This window comes from Podarcis tiliguerta (assembly GCF_965153285.1).
Source record: "Podarcis tiliguerta genome assembly, chromosome: 1".
Classification (NCBI taxonomy): Eukaryota; Metazoa; Chordata; class Lepidosauria; order Squamata; family Lacertidae; genus Podarcis; species Podarcis tiliguerta.
In genome coordinates, this window is record NC_139534.1 from 51,882,657 (window position 1) to 51,901,284 (window position 18,628).

The window sequence follows — 18,628 nt, forward strand, 5'->3', positions numbered from 1 at the left end:
CTTCCCAACAACCCAGCAAAAAGTGAGTAACTAATGACATTTAGTTTTAGCAAATAAAATACTGCTCTTTCTAATTGCTTTAGACCTATATAGAAAAGGGGAGAAACACTATAAAAAGCCAGAAAATGTAAGAAGGAACTGAAGTAGGATAGAAGACTGTGGCAACTGGGGGAGATATTGGGAGGCTACCAAAAATGAGGCTGGGGCCACATGTTGTCCACCTATGGCTTAAAATGGAAGAGTGCTACAGCACTAGACCTCTAATTTAGAAAACAGAGGGCAATAACCCTTTCTGGTCACCACCACTTTAGCAACGTGCTCTTTCTTAGAAACTTCAAAACAATCCATAACAAACTTTTTTTTTTTTTTTTTTTACATTTCACCAATAGCAATGAGCAATCATTCTTAAATGAATGAACTGCTAGCATTCAATAACTTGATTTTATTTTAAAGCATGGCTCACAACTTGTTTTCTAAGTGGCCACTCAGCAAATTTGACCTTCCTTTCCCCCATTATGGCAGCTATGCAATGCCCACTGGTATTGATGGAACATAGCAGAATATAAAAGAAAAACCTGTCTGGAAGCAGCCCTCATTCTGCACCCAAATATTCCTAGCTCCCACCATCATGCTCCCTCTCTCTCTCTCTCTTTCTCTCTCTCTCAGGTTTCTCTATCTCTGTTCCCAGCTACAGCTTCCTAAATTTCTGAGCTTCAGTTTATGTCCAAACTTTCTAATTTCAGCATTCACTGTCCTACCTATTCCACCATCCTTGAGCTGTGAATTATTTTCCTTTCCTTTTGATTGAATTATCTGAACTAGGCATGTGACACAGTTCTCTACTGAACCTATGCAGGTCTGGTCCTGTAAGCTGCCTGGATGGGAAACTTTCTCTGAACCACATGCACGTCTTTCCCAAGAGCTCTGGAAGGAGGAAATAAATATTTGCTATCAACAGTATGCTAGGACCTCTCAGTCCCAGAAGCCCAAACACAACATTGTTATTTATTTAACAATTAAACCAGGATTTTCATCCCATCCAAGGAAAGGAAGTGCAGAGAGCAAGTGCTGTAGTTGTGGGATGATAGGTGCTCAGTAAGTTGTTCAAAGGCTGCCACAGACAGTATTGCACAAACGATGATCAAAGAGGCCATGGGGTGGTTTGAACAAAAAACAAAAGGGAATATCAAAGTAAATGTGGAAGGGGGGAGGTTTTGCATTCTCTCAGGAAAAGCAAGGTGAAAACCACCTATGTCGAAACTGAGGAAGTTAACTGAAGGGTAGTGATCTTTATTAGCTTCTTCGGGAATACTTATTGCAATGCATACAGGATTGTTGTTGTTTTACGTGTGACACATTCTGCTATTATTACTACTGAACATTGATACGCAATGATTATTGCAATGATTGTTACTAAACAAACCCTATAAAAGTTATCTCATGAACAAAATTATACACTGGGAGAATTGTGATCAGGTCACAGTAGTTTTGAGGTGACCACCAGGAGAGGGTGTGATTAGTTTCAGGGTTACAGTTCTAGATATAGTCAGCAGCAAACAACCCGAAAAACAACACTTTTGGACAGGACAATAGTCAAGGCCAGAATTAAAAGGAAGGAGTGTTATTCCTTTCACAACAGCTACCCTACATCGTAGCTCAGTGGGCAAGAAGCCTGCATGAACAGGTCCTCTAGAACGAGAGGTCAAGTCTCACAGTGGTCCCAAAGGTTACACATATGATGTACACAAATCTGTACACAGTGCACTTCTGTTGGTTTCAGTGTGAAAGAAACAAGCATTTTGGAAGGGAAAGGAACAGGGGACCAAGAGACAGGGAAGAATGAACACATCAGCAGCAACTCACAGTATAGAGACAGTACCTTGAACAGGCTGTAAATTCAGTGGGAAAGAGTAAAACAATGGGAAACAGAAGTGGGTGAGTTTGTCCCTCATACTTCTAAAATGGAAACGTGGTGACTACAAGCCACTAAAGTCCATGTCTGGGCAACCTGTTGGCAACAACAAGTTTAGATGGGAAAAGGAGACAAAATGTTCAGGTGGAGCTGCAGCACAGGACATACTGTCTCCCCCTGCTGCACGCCCCATCCTGAAGATGTCTGAAATGCAGGATTGCTGAGAAGTAAAGCTTACCTATCAGCTGACCAACAGGAAACAGAGACAGGCAGTTGAAACAATCATCGCTTTTATTGAGCAGCATCAACAGCAAAGGGAGTTCTGACAACATCTCATAAACATGTTTTTTTTTATTTGCGCAGGACCTCCATGCCTCTTGAGGACTAGATGGCTGGCAGGCAGCCCAGCAGCAGAGGGCAGCTTCCCCCACCACTAAACTTCCACACTGGGTACGTCTGCCACCTGCTACAATCCTGTCTGCAGCCCACTTCCAAGAGACAGGAAGTCCAGGGATGGGAAAAAAGGTGGAAACCTCACACTGGAACAGCCAATTCCCCACAGGTCACTGCTGATATAGGCCTCGCTCGTCGTCTACACGGCATGCTGGGCATTGGTTGCAGAAACATCTTTGCCTCTGGGAGTGTAGAAGGACTATCTCCACAGAGGTGGAGATAGTATCTAAGAAGGAGCAACAGCTGCCAAGAAGCAATTCCTGTGACTGGGTGTCCATGTGCAGCTGGCACATTAAAGTTGCCACCCATCCAGTCCCGCTCCCCACTCTCCCATCAGCAGTTCCCCCTGATGTCACCTCTCGGGAAATATAATGCAATCCCTGAGACAATAGTCATCTATCCTGTGCGGAAAGCTGCCATGGAGCTCTGTCTCTGGTTAAAGTTTGTTCTGCTTCGTGTATCCCCAAGTCGGCTCCTACCAAAAAAAAAAAGTGCCATTAGTGTTTGGGTGGAGTGGAGGGGTCAGTGTTCACTAAACGTGGTTGTGTTCCCTATAGCCTTTCTCGGGACATTGCAGGAAGTGATCTACAGAGAGAAGAGTGTTGTAGTCTGCAAAAACTCCCTGGCCTGCAGAGTGCATTATTGCTCTGTCTGGGAGACACAGCCACAACCTTTCGAAGCAAGAGTGGGCTGTTAAGCCAGTACACTTTGAGCCACATTGCAAAGGGAGACTTTGTGCTCCTGGGTGCTTTTGAGTGTTCAGGACTGGGCTGCTCAAGGGAGAGGGGTATATAGGATATTCAGGAGTCATACTCTGAAGCATAGGTGCCACTTTCCTGACCAAGGTCTTGTATTGCTTACCTTGCTCTGTTCCTGCAGCCCTGAATGCAGCCAGGGTGTAACAGTTCATCTCTGCAGCAGGAGGACCTGTAACGTTCTGAGCGAGGACAAGTGTCATTCATTTGCTCTTTTCATATTTGTCGTTGCCTTGGCTGTTTGTGCAAAAGTGCTCCCCTTAAGAACACAAGAAGCACCTGGTGGATCAGGCCAATGGCGCATCTAGTCAAGCATCCTGTACTCACAGTGTTCAACCAAATGCCTGTGGAAAATCTCCACCAAGTTCTCACTTGGGTAACTGCAACCTTCTAGACATGGGGGCAGACTTATGTAGCCCCATCCTACAACATCACATACATGCCATGCAGCTTAATATACAAGCTAAATTCCTTTACATGTATACTCCTGTGCATGATTTGCTCCCGAATGAATCACAATCGTATCCTCCAGTACATTTTTGTAGGGTGGGCATATAGAGCATAAGTGTCATTACAACATGCTGGAACCAACTTTTGAGGGAGCTCAGAACCAGGTCTCAGCTTCACATATCTTCTCATGCCTGTTTGGCCCAATGTTTGCTCCTTACACCTGCATTTTGTATTGCAAGTGCAAAATGGCATAACTGCATAGGCATAGCACTGTCATCTGTCAGCGCAGCAGAATTTAGACCACACTGCACATGTCTCTTTCATAGAATACAGCAGGCCATCTGCCACCATCCCGTTTCCAACAGATCCTCACTTTGCAATGGGCTGTAAAGGAGCTTCACCAACATGAACAGCCTGCTAGGAGAGGCTGTTTTTGCAAGTGTCTTTTGTCTGCTAAATATGTAGGTAAGGAAATTCATACTGTGAACATCTTGTTGACACAACGTACGACAATTACAAGAGAATATAATACTGCTGGAAGTTCCCACAGAGCTACAAAAATGCAGAGGAAAAACTACACACCCATAGCTGCATAAATCCTGCAAAATAATGAGATGTTGCTATATGATAAAGTTTTGAGCACGCAAAGGTAAATCTGATTTTCTGTTCTTCTACAACTAATTGCTAAAACGTCTCTCCAATGGAGTTCCTCTTGGTATACAGCAGTGTGCCCTTGTAACAGAGGGCTCCTCAGTTAGTTCCACAGTTCCTCCGGCAATGCCAAAACTTGGATGATTTCCTGCCCAGGGTGCAGGGAGAGTCTGCCATGTCCCAAGTGCTGCTGCCTGCTGCTTTCCCCTTCCCAACTCCTCCAAAGGCTATGCAGCCAGCCAGTTGAAACATGCCTCCCTTTCCCTCTCCTCTGCCCCATCTCCCTCGTTCCCTAATTAAACTGCAGGTGAACCCGCCAGGGACTGGCAACACGCCAGACCTTGAGCTCTCTGCTGCGGATCTTAACTTGCCTCCCTCCATCTTCCAAAGCAGCCCCTGAGACCTTGATCGCTCTAGCTGCAGAGGGCTGTGTTAGGGAGGTAAGAGACAGCCTCCTCTTTGCAGGACTTCCTAGGTGGAATTCAATGTTGCTCTTCCAATTTTTCCATCTGCAAAAGCGTTCCCCTCTCCTTCCTCAGCACGCCCTTTCTCCAAGCCAATTTCAGAGGCCTTGGGGGCATGCAGGGGGAGGGGAGTCCCATTATGCAAGATGATGCAGCTGCTTAGGTGAATCCCACCCACTGTTATCAATACAGTGGTACCTCGGGTTAAGAACTTAATTCGTTCTGGAGGTCTGTTCTTAACCTGAAACTGTTCTTAACCTGAGGTACCACTTTAGCTAATGGGGCCTCCTGCTGCAACCACGCCGCCGCCACACAATTTCTGTTCTCATCCTGAAGCAAAGTTCTTAACCCGAGGTACTATTTCTGGGTTAGTGGAGTCTGTAACCAAAGTGTCTGTAACCTGAAGCGTCTGTAACCTGAGGTACCACTGTATATGCCTAAACACTGCTAATGGTCAATCATAACAAACTTGAGATATATGTAGGTCATAATCAACCCATTTTACAGATAAGGCATTGAGGCCGAGAACCAGTGAATTCTGGATCCATGGCTAGGCAGAAGTTTTAACATTATAAGACTGCAAAAGAGCTCGGGGGGAATAGCCTAACAATGAGAATCAAGGACAAGCCCTGTGCTGAAACATATTTTGGGAGCCCCTCAACTCAGCCTAATGGCACTCTTTTTGACCTGACAGTTTTAACAAAGATGGACACAGATAAATGACATCCCCCTCCTGACACAAAGGTGGGTTTGCATGTGAAAATGAGGTGCTAACAAGATATATACAAGTGGGTTGTGCATATTCTATGGTTCCATTGTCTTGTGTGAAGATCCATTTGTGAGTAAGTGTGACTCACTTGCGCATCCTTTTACACTTGCTTCTGTGCCACACAGGAAAGGTCTCATAAGCACACATCACATGTTTCAAACTCTTCCATTCTACCCTGCTCCTATCCTTGTGCCTCCCAGAAAGCATTGTGATTGTCAGTGCACTGGCTTTATTACCAACTTCCACAGCTACACTGAGCTTGGAAAGATAGCCACTGCTCCTAAGTCATGTGGTAACAGCCACCATGTCCTGATTTTCAGAGAATTTTGAGGGAGCCTAATCCCATTTGCAGGCAGCTGGTGGGTGCTTTGGGAAGATTCAAAATTTAGGATGTTGCAGAGAAGGCCTTGTTTGGCTGGGATCCTGCTCTGTAGAGAGTAATGTAACATTTAAACTGGCACTGGCAAGAGCCCAAGGAATCAAGGAACTATTAAACAGATTCTCTGGACAGGATTTAATAGCAGTAATGTTTTAAGTACCTTAATCAGATAGAAGTATAGCTGGGAGCTGGAAATTGTTAGTTTCTTATGAGAAAAGGTAGAAATGTTAAGAGGAGGAGAATTAATCATAAGCTCCCCCAGGCTGGGGAAAAGGAAGAAAGCAATAGGAGGATTATTCATCTCTTCATGGGCTTCCTAAAAACAAACATTATACAGTTGAATAACTGACAAATCTAAGGTAGATAGGGAGAAAGAGAGCAGAATATTTTGACTGATCTTCCTGTCCTCTACTCCCACATACGAGGGAATCCATTCTTTCACTATCCCGACTAAGCTTGTGTCAAACTCATGTCCAGCTAACGATCTTCAACATCATGCTGGAGAACATGCCAAGTGATGTACACCAAAAGACAAAGAACTTGAGGGACCCTCTAGACTGGTGGTTTTCTGCAACATACCATTGCCACAAGAACAGTACATTAGTGGTAGATTCATCTCTTCCTTTCTCTTTGGAGATCACTCGTAGCTGAGTAAGATTGTCTTTCATGAAAACAGTCTTAACAGTGAGCCCGTGACTGTGGAGGCCAATTCTGGATCCACACGTCCTTCCACCGTGGGGACATAGGTTTCCGTGTGAGAGTTGATCACGGTGTGGGTTTGCCAAAAGTGCCTTCCTCTTAGCTCATTTCTCCTTTTCGCCCTGAGTTCGTGTTTCTTCAAAGTCCATGACACCTTTGGTAAAGGCTTTTCTCCAATTGAAGTGCAGAGTGTTTGAGGACCAGGACATTCACAGAGAAACCAAAATGCTTGTTTACAACGCCATTGTGCTACAAACTTTACTGTACACTTGCAAAACATGGACCACTTATAAATACCATCTCCAACTCCTTGAAAGATTCCATCAACAGTGTCTCCCAAAAATTGTACACATCACTTGGGAAGACAGGCGAACTAATGTCAGTGTACTGAAAGAAGCAAAGATCGCCAGTGTCAAAGCAATGATTCTTCAACATTAACTTCATTGGTAGATTCATACTGGTTTTTTCACACACCATTCGGCTTTATCAGTTGTTCTGAGATACTTCCTCAATATGATTGCACTGCTGCTGTCTGGAGAGGACCTTTCTTAGTATTACAGACCCTAAAGCTGCCAAAACTTTCCAAGCTGTGACTCTGGGCTGTGACTGGGAGAATCTGGCCACATTTCATTGGGACCACATGGTCCTCTTGCTGACAATAGCATCTGAGGTCAGAATGCAACTATACTTTATTCCTCACCCCCAAACATTGGAATGTAAAAGGTTAGCTATATGCTACATGCAAATGTGTACCATTTAAAAGAAGAAAGAAAGAAGAAGGCAGGCTGAGGGAAGTGGAATTCAGAATGGAGAAATGGTAGAAAGAGGGAATGCTTAACCCTTGCTCTGTCCAACATTTCTCCTCCACAGATCATACTTAGAGGCTCAGGGTTGGTCCAATACATTTTGGCACCTGAGGCAGACCCCAAAATGGTGCTTCCCTTCCCAACAGGGAAAAAGAGGTAGGGGAGGATCTAAATCAGGAACAAAGGGGGAAAGAAAGACTAACATTGCGATCTGCTGCCTCAGTGGATTCTGCCACCTGAGGCAGTCACTTCACCTTGCCTCATGGGTGGACCAGCCATGCAGATGCTTCGTTTAGCACCCCCACCCCCTTTGGGGGTTATCGAAGGAAGGAAGGAAGGAGAGAGAGAGAGAGAGAGAGAGAGAGAGAGAGACTTCTTTCCAGAAGTAGTATGCATAATGACAGGTTGAATTAAGGAAATGCTTGGCATAAATAGAAGTTGGGGGAACCAGGAAGCAATGCATTAAGAATGGCCAAACCCCCCCCCCCCATATTTCCATGATGTGCAGTATGCAGAGTATCAGCTTCTATTGTGATTTTTCTGCAACAGTTTACCAGGGAGAAATAATAATCAAGATGCACCCTTATTTTATTGGCTCTGGCAAGACACAAGCATTTATATCAAGCATCTTTGTTCCCACACTACAAAACTGCTTCACATCTACCTTCTACCAAGTCTTTAGAAGGTCTTGTTACCAGAACGTGGGCATCCATCCAGTTCAGTCCACCTAGCTGAGCCAGGGTTGGAAGGAGACGGGTTTTCTGCAGCCAGTTCTTCAGCCTTGAGAGACTGATGGGGCTTTCTCCCTCCCTCCCTCCCTCTCACTTGGTTGGAGGAGATGATGAGGCGTAAAAGATCAGGGACTGGTATGGGGAGGAATGGAGTGATCTACAAATTATTTAAAGTGAGGAGCACGCATGGCTGAGCTGATGGCAGCGGATGTGGGAAGAGGCATGAAAGATTCAAGGGATCTGTCACTTTAGGTTACCAAGAACCATCCTCGTAAGCAACAGAAATTCCCAGGTGAGACGCAGCGAGACACAATTCACCCTCCCCCTTACAAGCAGCATTAATGCAGGTGACAAGGGACTCGTGTATCTGCCCCTTGCCATCACTCTGCACACGCACATCCTTGTCAAGGTCCAGGGAACGTTATGGAATTCCCCTCAAACAGGCTCTATTTCGATTGAGGAGTCAAATTCTTGTTCCACGATTCAGGAAAAAGCAACAGAAAAGGGCAAAAACGTAGTAGATTTGTATGGTCCTGATCATTAGGAGGAATGGTTTCATAAGCTTTCTGGAGGGCAATGGTACTGGACAATGGAGGGTAAAGCAGAATAGAGGATGCTGCCCTGCTTTTACAACAGACCGGGGCAGGGCCTGCACAGTCACAATGGATTAGAGAATTTACAGCACAAGCCTATAGCACATTTACCATGAAGTAAGCCCAACAGGCCTTGAGCCCAGATAAATGTGTATAGGGTTACAGTCTTCAGCTGACAGTCGTTCCTTCTCTTGAGAGAAAGTGGGGAATGGGGGGGGGGGTGTTCAGGGATAGGGATCCCTAAGAGATAAGTATCAGAAGCTGCAGAAATGTAACACTGCCAGGATTCCTTGGGGGAAGCAATGACAGTTTAGAACCAATCTACTATATCAGGCATGTCCAACTCCCAAGAGACTGTGATCTAACCCCAGTATTAAAAAAAACCTGGCAGTGATCTACCCATTGTCACTGGAGGGAGGAGGAGCGTGCGTGGGGAGGGTGGATTGCCCAGAGTTGCTGAGCTTTTGGGGGGGAGGATTGCAAAGAGTTTTTTAGCTTTTCCCCAGTAACTTTTTGTACACAATAAGGATCCTGCGATCTGCCAGAATCAACCGGGGATCTACTGGTAGATAGCGATCTACTGGTCGGACAGCCCTGTACTATATATTTTGGAAAGTGGTTTGTCTGTTTGTTTTCTATGCATTGGACACCTCTTGAGATATTGTCACCAAACAAGTTGGAATAAGTGTTTCAGAGGAGGAGGTAGAGCTCACTGTTGATGTTTGGATGCTGGTTGCCATTTTGAATCAAATGGTGGACCTAAACATGACTTCCGTGTGACATAGTTTTGGCCACATCTCAAGACAACATTGCCAAACTCGGGATGAGGCTTCCTGAGGTGGGGTTTATGCCAATGTTTGGATGTCAAGCACCATTTTGAATCAATACACGGTGAGCACACAGCAAACAAAGTCTCCCTTCTTTGGGTGATTAGTGTCAACAGTGTGCATGCAAAGCAAATAGTCCTTCTGCACTCCTTTTAATCTTGAATTCTCAGACTATGCAATAATATTATGCAGCAGTAAGTTTCACCCACTAGTGAAAGCCTGTGGGTGGAAATTGTTTCATTCAGTTAGTAGCGAAATATTTCCTTAGGGCTTTCCATTTGATAACAATCTGAAATTCCTAAGGTCTTCTTACCTTTGTCCTCTGCTAAGCAATATTCTGAACAAAGCTTTCATATTGCTTTGTAGCTAAGAATGGGTTTGGTATGTCTTGAGGCTAAAGAAAGAATGATAGCGCTGAACACCTCTAGGTTTCTATGATTCATCTCATCCCCCTCCATATAGCTCTACCAATCAGTTAGAGTTAGGCAGGGCCACTGCTCCTCAAAACTGTCACAAGCACATTGAAGCTTGCTGTGGCATAACAGGATTCTGGTTTATTCAAGTGCCTTCTAGCAGCTGGGATTCTTGCAAAGAATGCTGAACCTTGATGAAATCCAGCAAGGCAGGTTCAGAAACAGAAGAACATCCACAAGACCAATTCAGTTTAATGTAAACAGATAATTCCCAAGAACACACCCCTGAATTGTAAATCCAACCACTAAATTGTAGTCAAACAAACAAACAAACAAATGTCAGCCCACCTCTGTCCAAATCTAAAAGATTCTTTTTCAATGTGACCAAACTATCAGATTTCCATTTCACAATAAAGCACATGTGGAAACCTCTGTATCACAGGTGTTCATGAGCTTGCCTTAAAACCCAGAAACATGGTACCAGATTCAACAAATCCCCATTCCATCATTTCTTTCATTGCTCTCAGATTTTTAGCCAGCCAAGCGCCCACAAGGATGTGATCACTTTTGCCTGCTCAGAGCTTTCACAGAGCCAATGGCAGGAAGAGAACTCTAACCTCTGCTGAAGATGATGCTTTCATAGGGGATCTTGTTCTTGGTCTCCAGGCTCGAGCAATTCCAGCGCTGATCGCGGAACTGGTGTTGGCACTCGTGGATGGCGATCTGGATGCCTTGAATGGCAGAAGCCGTCACGTCAGGATTCCGCACGCACACCTCCAGTTGTCGCCGTGTCAGACCAGGCAAGGTCAGGCACACCGTGTTGGCATTAAGCACAGGTTCCAATGGCAACTTCAGGCCCAGAATCTCATTGGATAAGGAGCTGGGAAGAAAACAGACAAGTCAGTGGTGCCATCACCAAGTGCACCAAAGTGACCTTAAAAGCTAACATTTTTTCTTAGAAAGCGAATGTCAACATCCAGGATGGGCAACACCCACTGCTGCAACTATCTCTGGAGCTGATACTGCAAACTGCAGAGGAAAAAAGGAAACCTTTTAGCAAGGGAAACTTTGCAATCTCCCTTGAAAGCTGCTTCCAAATCGTGATTGTTCTTAGAGCTAGAACATCCCAGGTTGAAGCTACATAAGTATGTTCAATTTGTATTACACTAGCCAAACTGCTTCCATGTTGGTTATGAAGTTTCCAGTGTATAGTGCATTTTTTATGGAAAATACCCTACTGAACTACCTTGTTTTGTATTTGCATTCTATAAACAGACTTTTCCTTGCCCCTTATGAATATTCTTTTACCCTGAGTTTTTAGAAAGTAATCCTTACAAAATGAAAGGAAGAAAGTAATCCATATAAGTTTCTACCTTTTTGAGACAAAGGGCACGATTCAACTAAGTTGTTGCATGTGTGTAATGAGGCCTGTTCCTGCAATGGGACTCCCCCCCTCACCCCACCCCCCATGCCCTAAATCAGCAAATGGTGAAAAAGTGCCATTATGTGAGTGGACCTCATTCTCCAGAAGCATACTCCACTTAGCACTATGCTGCATTCCAGACAAGTACTCTGGGTCAATACAGAAAGGGATACAAAGATAACCAACAGAGTTAAAATAGAGTTAACATAGTTAAGAACTCTTTACTTCTTAACTTCCATAAGCAAATTGAACAAGTCCACCATCACCACTGGAAGCCTTGCACAGCCGCCCAGTTTTGAAGTTTTGTTATCATAAAAGCTAGATAACTACATATTTACCTCTTTTTTAAGAAAGAAAGAAAGAAAGAAAGAAAGAAAGAAAGAAAAGCAAGCTGAATTTATCTAAAGACCAGATTCCCAAACCACTTGTGTTGAATGTTGCTGGCAATTATCCATTAGGTTATTGTCCAAATGCTAAGGTCTAAATCAGAATTCTCAGGCATAATTTGCCCATAATTTGCCATATTCACACAATATGGGATGAGTAAAAAAAATAGGCAGCATAAATATTAAACAAAAGAGTTATAAATATCATACAGCAAGTTACTATTTCTTATTAAAAGTCCAGACACACAAAAATAATGTTTTGCCTGGCAGCAGACTGAAAGCAAACTTGGCCCCAGGTGAGTGTCTCAGGGGCATTTCCATGTTGCACAGAAGGGGATCTTATTAGATGTCTGTATCAGGCAGAACTTTCATTTATGTTCTTCTAATTTGGTGACTTAGATGTTTAATAGCTACGGATGTTTCAGATAGCTCAGTCAGTAAAGCATGAGACTTTTAATCTCAGCATTGTGGGTTTGCACCCCATACCGGGCAAAAGATTCCTGCACTGAAGGAGGTTGGACTAGATGACCCTTGTGGTTCCTTCCAATTCTGTGATTCTATGAACTGGAAGGTGTTCCCTCAGAATTGCCCATGATCTCTGCATTTTGGACTGTATTTATTTCTTTAAAATATTTCTATATTGCCTTCCATTAAAATAACATCAAGATGGTGTACAATAAAATAATTCCATGCAAATTCATTTAGTTGTGTTTTTAGATTTTTTCCCCCATTGGGTGTCCTTATCTGGTTTTTATGTAAGTTGCTTTGGGTCCCTCTGTGAGAAAAGTGACAAACAAATATAATAAATCAATAATTCAAAAAACAATTCCATACGTAATAGAAACAATCCTATAAAAATAACACATATTGAATACAGTAGCCTTGAACTGTTCAACTGTTTATAGAGATGAGAGAAAACTTAAGTAAACAGATTTTTAACAGCTGGCAGAAGCTCACCACAGCAGGTGCCTTCCATATCTTGGTGGGGAGTTCATTTCACAGACTGGGGGCCACCATGGAGAAGGCCCTCCTCCAAGTTGCTGAGAGATGAGCTTCTGTAGGCTGCAGCATAACTAACAGGGGGCCCTCCCAAGATCTCAGTGAATGGGCAGCTCAGTATGGGGAAAGGCATTTTTTCAGATCACCTGGTCCTAAGTTGTCCAGGACTTTATAAGTTAAGAACTGTACTGTACATTTACTGTGACATACACAGTGCCAGGATATTGTTTCCTATAAATAACTCTCTGCTTTTTTCTTGTCAACACAGCAGTCAGCTTTGCAGTTTGATTCAGATCCTCGTTTATGATTTGTCAAAGGGGGAGAGAACCAGCCCATGCTCCTGTGTCTCAATATTCCCAGCCCTCCCACAACCACCTCAATCTGTGAACAGCCTAGCGAGTTACCAGTCCAGGTGAACAGAGGGAGCGAGAGAGACGCAGGTTAATAGACAAGAAGGCTTTAATTACACGGCAAAGTGCTCCCTTTGGCGGTTTTAAAAAACAGGGACTCCCGACTCGAGCCTCTAATGACTCAATTTGAGGGGAGATGCAAAAGGTGCTTATAACTCACTAATGACAGTGCTTGATCAAAGGTGGAGGAGTGAGGTACTGAGTTCTCTACACCAGCTGGGTCATGGGTTTCACATCAGCAATAGAAACTGGCCTGTTCTCCCAGCCGGAGAATTTCCTCTTGCTCAGATCACGGCCATCACTCATATTTGTCTACAAATCATCTGTTTTAGATCACCATTTCTGTTTAGCAGAGACAAGGCTAGCACAAGCCATGCAAGCCTGTCTTAGAGAATAAGCTCATACATATGATCAAAATTGCCAGCCACCCACAATCTGCATAATGCAGGTGGCAGCTGCCTGGGAGATTCTGTGTCACTTTTCTAACCATGTAGCAGCAAAAGCATAGCAAGATGGTGAGCATGTGTTGCGTAAGGATGAGAGACGATCCCAGATTCCTGTAGAGCATTTTTCCACACCCTGCCACCATTCTCTTGGTGCTGAGGCCAGGGCTACCAGCTTCTGCAGAGGACTGGGCTGCTGTGCATTTAATAGTTGTGTAAGAGGGAGGTTTCCACCTTTGTACATCATGCTGTGTATCTTCTCTCTACACGACGTGACTCTTCCTTAAACTCCATGTATCGGGAGCCTGTGGACCTACAGATGTTGCTGAACTACAACTCCCATCAGCCCCAGTTAGCAAGGCCAAGGGCCAAGGATGATGGGAGATGTAGTCTGAGGGCTGAAGGTTCCCCACACCTGTTCTGCTGAATTTGGCAGCTGTACCAATACCTGACTTCAAAAGGTTCCCCACACCTTCATAAAACTCTATTGGCAGTCAGACAATTGGCAGCTCAAGTTTCTCCCATCACCATAACACCTTAGTGCTTACCTGGCAGCTCTCTGCATACAAAGGTCACCTGGGCCCATCTGAACTCAACTCAGGGCTGGCGCCAGGAGTAGTAGGTTTCAATGGACATCTGCTGAAGCCCATATACTTGTCCATTCTCTAGAACCTCCTAGTCCTCCTCCTTTCATTGGGGCAGCCTGCTCACCTGCCTTCTCTGCGCATCCAAGCAATGGCAAGAGGAAGGAGAGAGAGCAGAGCCCTCCACTTGCTTTGTCCCAGGGTATGGTCAGAAGATACATGAACCCACCACCTTGCTGAAGCTAAGCAGGTCTGGGTCTGCTGAGTGACTGTATGGACAAAAATGCCCCTTGCAGGCCAAATTAGGACCTCTGGTGATCCCATTTGGCCTAGAGGCCAGTGATTACCCATGCCTGCTTTAGTAAGTGGGCTAGTTAGTATCAGCCTTTCTGCCACCAACACTTGTAGAATGAGTGACCAAGGCAGAAGGGAAAGAAGAGTCAGACAAGACAGACAGGGATGGTGGCAGGGTAGAGGTGAGAGGTTGTGATAATGGTGGGAGGGGCTAAAAAAGCATCATCAGTGGGACACCCTGCCCCCTAAGGGCATCTTGCCCAGCAGCCCTTCAAACCTGGCACAGTCACCATCTAAAATAATTCTCAGCCTCGTCAGCAACCATAACATTCTCAGGATTAGCTATGGAAACCTTTGCAAGTCACAACTCATGTTTATCCACACTTACCTTTTGCCCTGCTCTTTCCAGGCACAGATCTGTGCTTTAACACGCCATAATATCCAAGTGTGTGTTCCCCCATTCCCAGGTTTCCTGCATGAAAACCCACTCTTTCAAGCTGGACTGGAGCAATTGTCAATTCAGGTTTTCCGTGGATTGACGTTTGCTTCAACCGAGCTCTAAAGAGTGGGTCTCTATGGAAAAAGTTTTTGGGGGGAGGGAAGAGGAGCTTGAACACGGAGCTTTAAATCATGGACAGTGCCTGGAAAGAGCAGAGGAAAGGCAAGTGTAGATAAGCCTTTGGGCTGTAGATCACACTTCTGTTTATTCTGGATCCAGCACTCTGGGAAGCAGTACACAAATGGCATTAGTTACAATCCACCATCTATCCTGTATCTATCCTTTTGTTTCTTATGAAAAAGTTACCTTTAGATGCATCTTCCCATCATGCCAGCTTCATTATGAACTGAGGAAAAGGAACGGCATAGCTGAGTTTTATGCCAGTAATGTGTACACCACCTTAGTTTCCCATTCACTGCACAGGTGTGTCCTCTGCATGATGGAGAGTACCCCACTTCCAACCAGCTGCCAATCCTTTATTTCCCCTCAGCTAATGAAGTCATGCTTTCCTCCTGTGAAGACGCTTACAGAGCAATTGTATGCACCAGGTACACGGGAGCGGGAGATATGCTGCTGCTACTTTGAGAGCAGAATAGCCCCCGTCCTAGACTTGCCGAGGCCAGGGAAATACACAAATGCAGAAAATTGCAGAACAGCATAAGAAAAGCTGTCATGCTCTTAGCATCCCTGGAAACAGCAGTGGCATTGGTTGGGTAGAATGTCTCTGTTGGGATACTGCCAGGGAGACAAAGGCCATCATGACCCCACGTCGACTCCGGATGATCCATCGATCTCTCGTAGATACAGTATCAGTCAATTAGCGACACAAGCTTCCAGAAATAGCTTGCCACATTCCAGAGCTGGTGCACGCTCTTATCAGCAGAGTTCGCACAGCGAAAGATGCACTCAGGAGAGCATATTTATAACTTTATTCAGCGTTGGTCAGAACAAAGAGAAAACATGACTGCCTGCTTCGATGTCTCAGGCACAGAGAGAGAAACGAAAGCAACAGACAAACAGAAACTGCCTGTGAGCAGGAAATACGTAGGCTGTGACTCACAACAGCCTGTCCCCTTTTTAAGGTGGAACGGAAATATCCTAACAGTCTCGCCTTTGTCAACAGTGGGCTTATCTGCATATGGGGGTGGCCATTTTCCCTGTATGGGGGAAACATCACCCCTCACTGTTGGGGAGGAACAGCAATAGAGCTCAGATATATGAGAGGCAGTTGCAGTAGTTATCTGTTAAAGCACCTGATCCCCTTTCCCTGTGTTTACCTGTGTGGACTGCTGTCTCCTGGCCTCCCCAGGTGCAGAAGTCACTGTTGGGTCATGGGCGTAGCCAGGGTTTATTTTAGGGGGGCGGGCATTATGTTAGGTGGGGGGGTACCAAATTATCTCTGATGTAATTGGTCAGTTGGTTCAGTATTTTTATTTATTTACTTGATTTGGGGAGACAGCTGCACCCCACCCCACCCCGACTACACCCATGTGCTGGAAGTTGGTGTCTGAAGTCCCAAGATGAGGTGCCTGTGAGCGTTCTAAGCAAAGACCCGTTCACAATGCGCTCAAGTTCCGAAGCATGTTCTGGAGGTGGGTTGTTTAATGCAAAATGCTCCCTTTGTGCATCAAGCACCCTTTTTCCAGAGTTTCCACTCACGAGCGTTCCCCCTTGTGGGCTTTAAATGTCTATGGCATAGGGACAAATTCTATCATAGGGACACACATCCTATCATCAGAGTTGTGGTCTCTTTGTGCGAGGTTTATATATAGTGATACCTCTGGTTGCGCACAGGATCTGTTCCGGAGCTCCGGTCAGATCCTGAGGAATTCACAACCGGAGGTGCCGCTTCTGCACATGTCATGGTAGAGCGCTTCTGCGCATGCGGCAAAACCTGGAAAAATACTTCCAGGTTTGCCGCATTTGCATCCTGAAGGATACGCAACCAGAGGTGTGCATATCCTAAGGTACCACTGTACTTGCTGTGGCATATATCCATATCCCATGCTCCACTGTGACAACATGATGGGGTGGCCATGAGTATCTGGGCAGCTTAAAAAACAGAAACCAAAAACCCCTCCCATTAGTTAATAGGAAGGAGATTTCTTACTCCAGGTCTGTGGGGTGTAAGGCTGCACCATCAATAGGGGTGTGATCATGGTCTTGAGGCGACAGTTCAAGTTTGCTCCTCCCCTGTGCCAACCCCATCCAGCCCACAACTCCCCTGTTTCAGTACTTCTACCAGCACGGTCTCACTGGCAGAGCAGATCTGCAGTGCTCTGTCAATGTATCTCCTGTTTTGTCAGCACAGCAGGAGTTCTGCCAAATCCTATGTCTTAGCAGCCAGCAAAGCTGAAGTACAGGATTGCTCTTTTTTTATATGACTCCAATGCCTACGGTGGTGCTAAACAACCTAACATTCCTTCAACCCTTCCCCACCTCTTCCTTGATTTGTAAGCACTGTTAAGGATATGCAGGTGAAGCATCCCCCATGCTGTCGGTCTACCAGGTATCATAGGTGTGTCACTCTCACAGAACAGCAGGCAACAAATAGAAAAGCAGGTACAGTGGTGCCTCGCAAGACGAAATTAATTCGTTCTGCAAGTTTTTTCGTCTTGTGAATTTTTCGTCTTGCAAAGCACGGTTTCCCATAGGAATGCATTGACGGTTTTAAGAAAAAGACGCAATACGTTTTCGTCTTGCGAAGAAAGGCCACAGGGAAATTCGTCTTGCGAAGCAACTCAAAAAACAAAAAACTCTTTCATATTGCGAGTTTTCTGTCTTGCGAGGCATTTGTCTTGCGAGGTACCACTGTACCTTTTGACCCGTTCAAGATTTTTAACAGCAGCCCAAAGACGTTTTTCTTCAGACACAGTCAGGTCTCATTTATTGCAACAGTCAAGATTCAACATATATCAAACCAGTGCACTGTGACTTAAGGAGACCTGAGGCTAAGCTGCCAAGAAAAGGCAAATGGTTGACTTCATACTTTACCCGGGACCACACACGAAATAAGCTCCACCCTCCTGTCTTATAAAAAGGAAATGCAGTAGCAAATCTGCAATATGTCACCCCAACACATCCAGATAGTGTTGAAATCTGATTACCAGGCATCAGACGCCATGTACACAGGATCACACCCTTGTTTAACTAATTGGGAAAAGCTAACATCCTCTGCTTCTGTACTGAGAGAATCATTAACACAGGTTGGAATCTGTGCTTCATCCATGTAGGCTTACCCTCTTGCCATGGGAACTGTGAAAAACCTGGGATAATTACTAGTTGTCCCCTGGAAACCAATCCACACTTTGACTACAATCTTATACGTATGTATCTATGCAAAGATTCCTGCATTGAAGGGGGTTAGACCAGATTATCCTTGTGGTCCCTTCTAACTCTAGAATTCTAAGATTCTATGAAAGAATCTGAAATCCATGGACCTTATTTGCACCTGACCATGCTTAAGAACAGTCACTAGTTTTGCAAATATATTGGGGCAGTTTATGCCTCTTCCAGCTCCTACTCCTGGCTGCATGTAGCACCCCACAGAGAATATTACTCAGGGAACGTTCCACTCCATATTTCCCCACCCCAAAGTAATAAAAAGATCATCCAATTTGTCTAGTGGAAAGAAATTTGTACTTCGATCCATGGGCCCCAGGTTCAAGTCTCAACCCCATCACCACCT

General features: G+C 44.9%; 1 protein-coding gene across 1 annotated transcript in view; it reads right to left on the bottom strand.

Moving 5' to 3' along the window:
• The window catches only part of WNT10A (Wnt family member 10A), a 48,173-nt gene that overhangs the window by 19,295 nt on the left and 10,250 nt on the right, over positions 1–18,628 (bottom strand). The window contains exon 2 of the mRNA XM_083441535.1: positions 10,520–10,782. Coding sequence (XP_083297661.1) covers positions 10,520–10,782 — 263 coding nt within the window. The remainder of the gene's footprint in view (positions 1–10,519; positions 10,783–18,628) is intronic.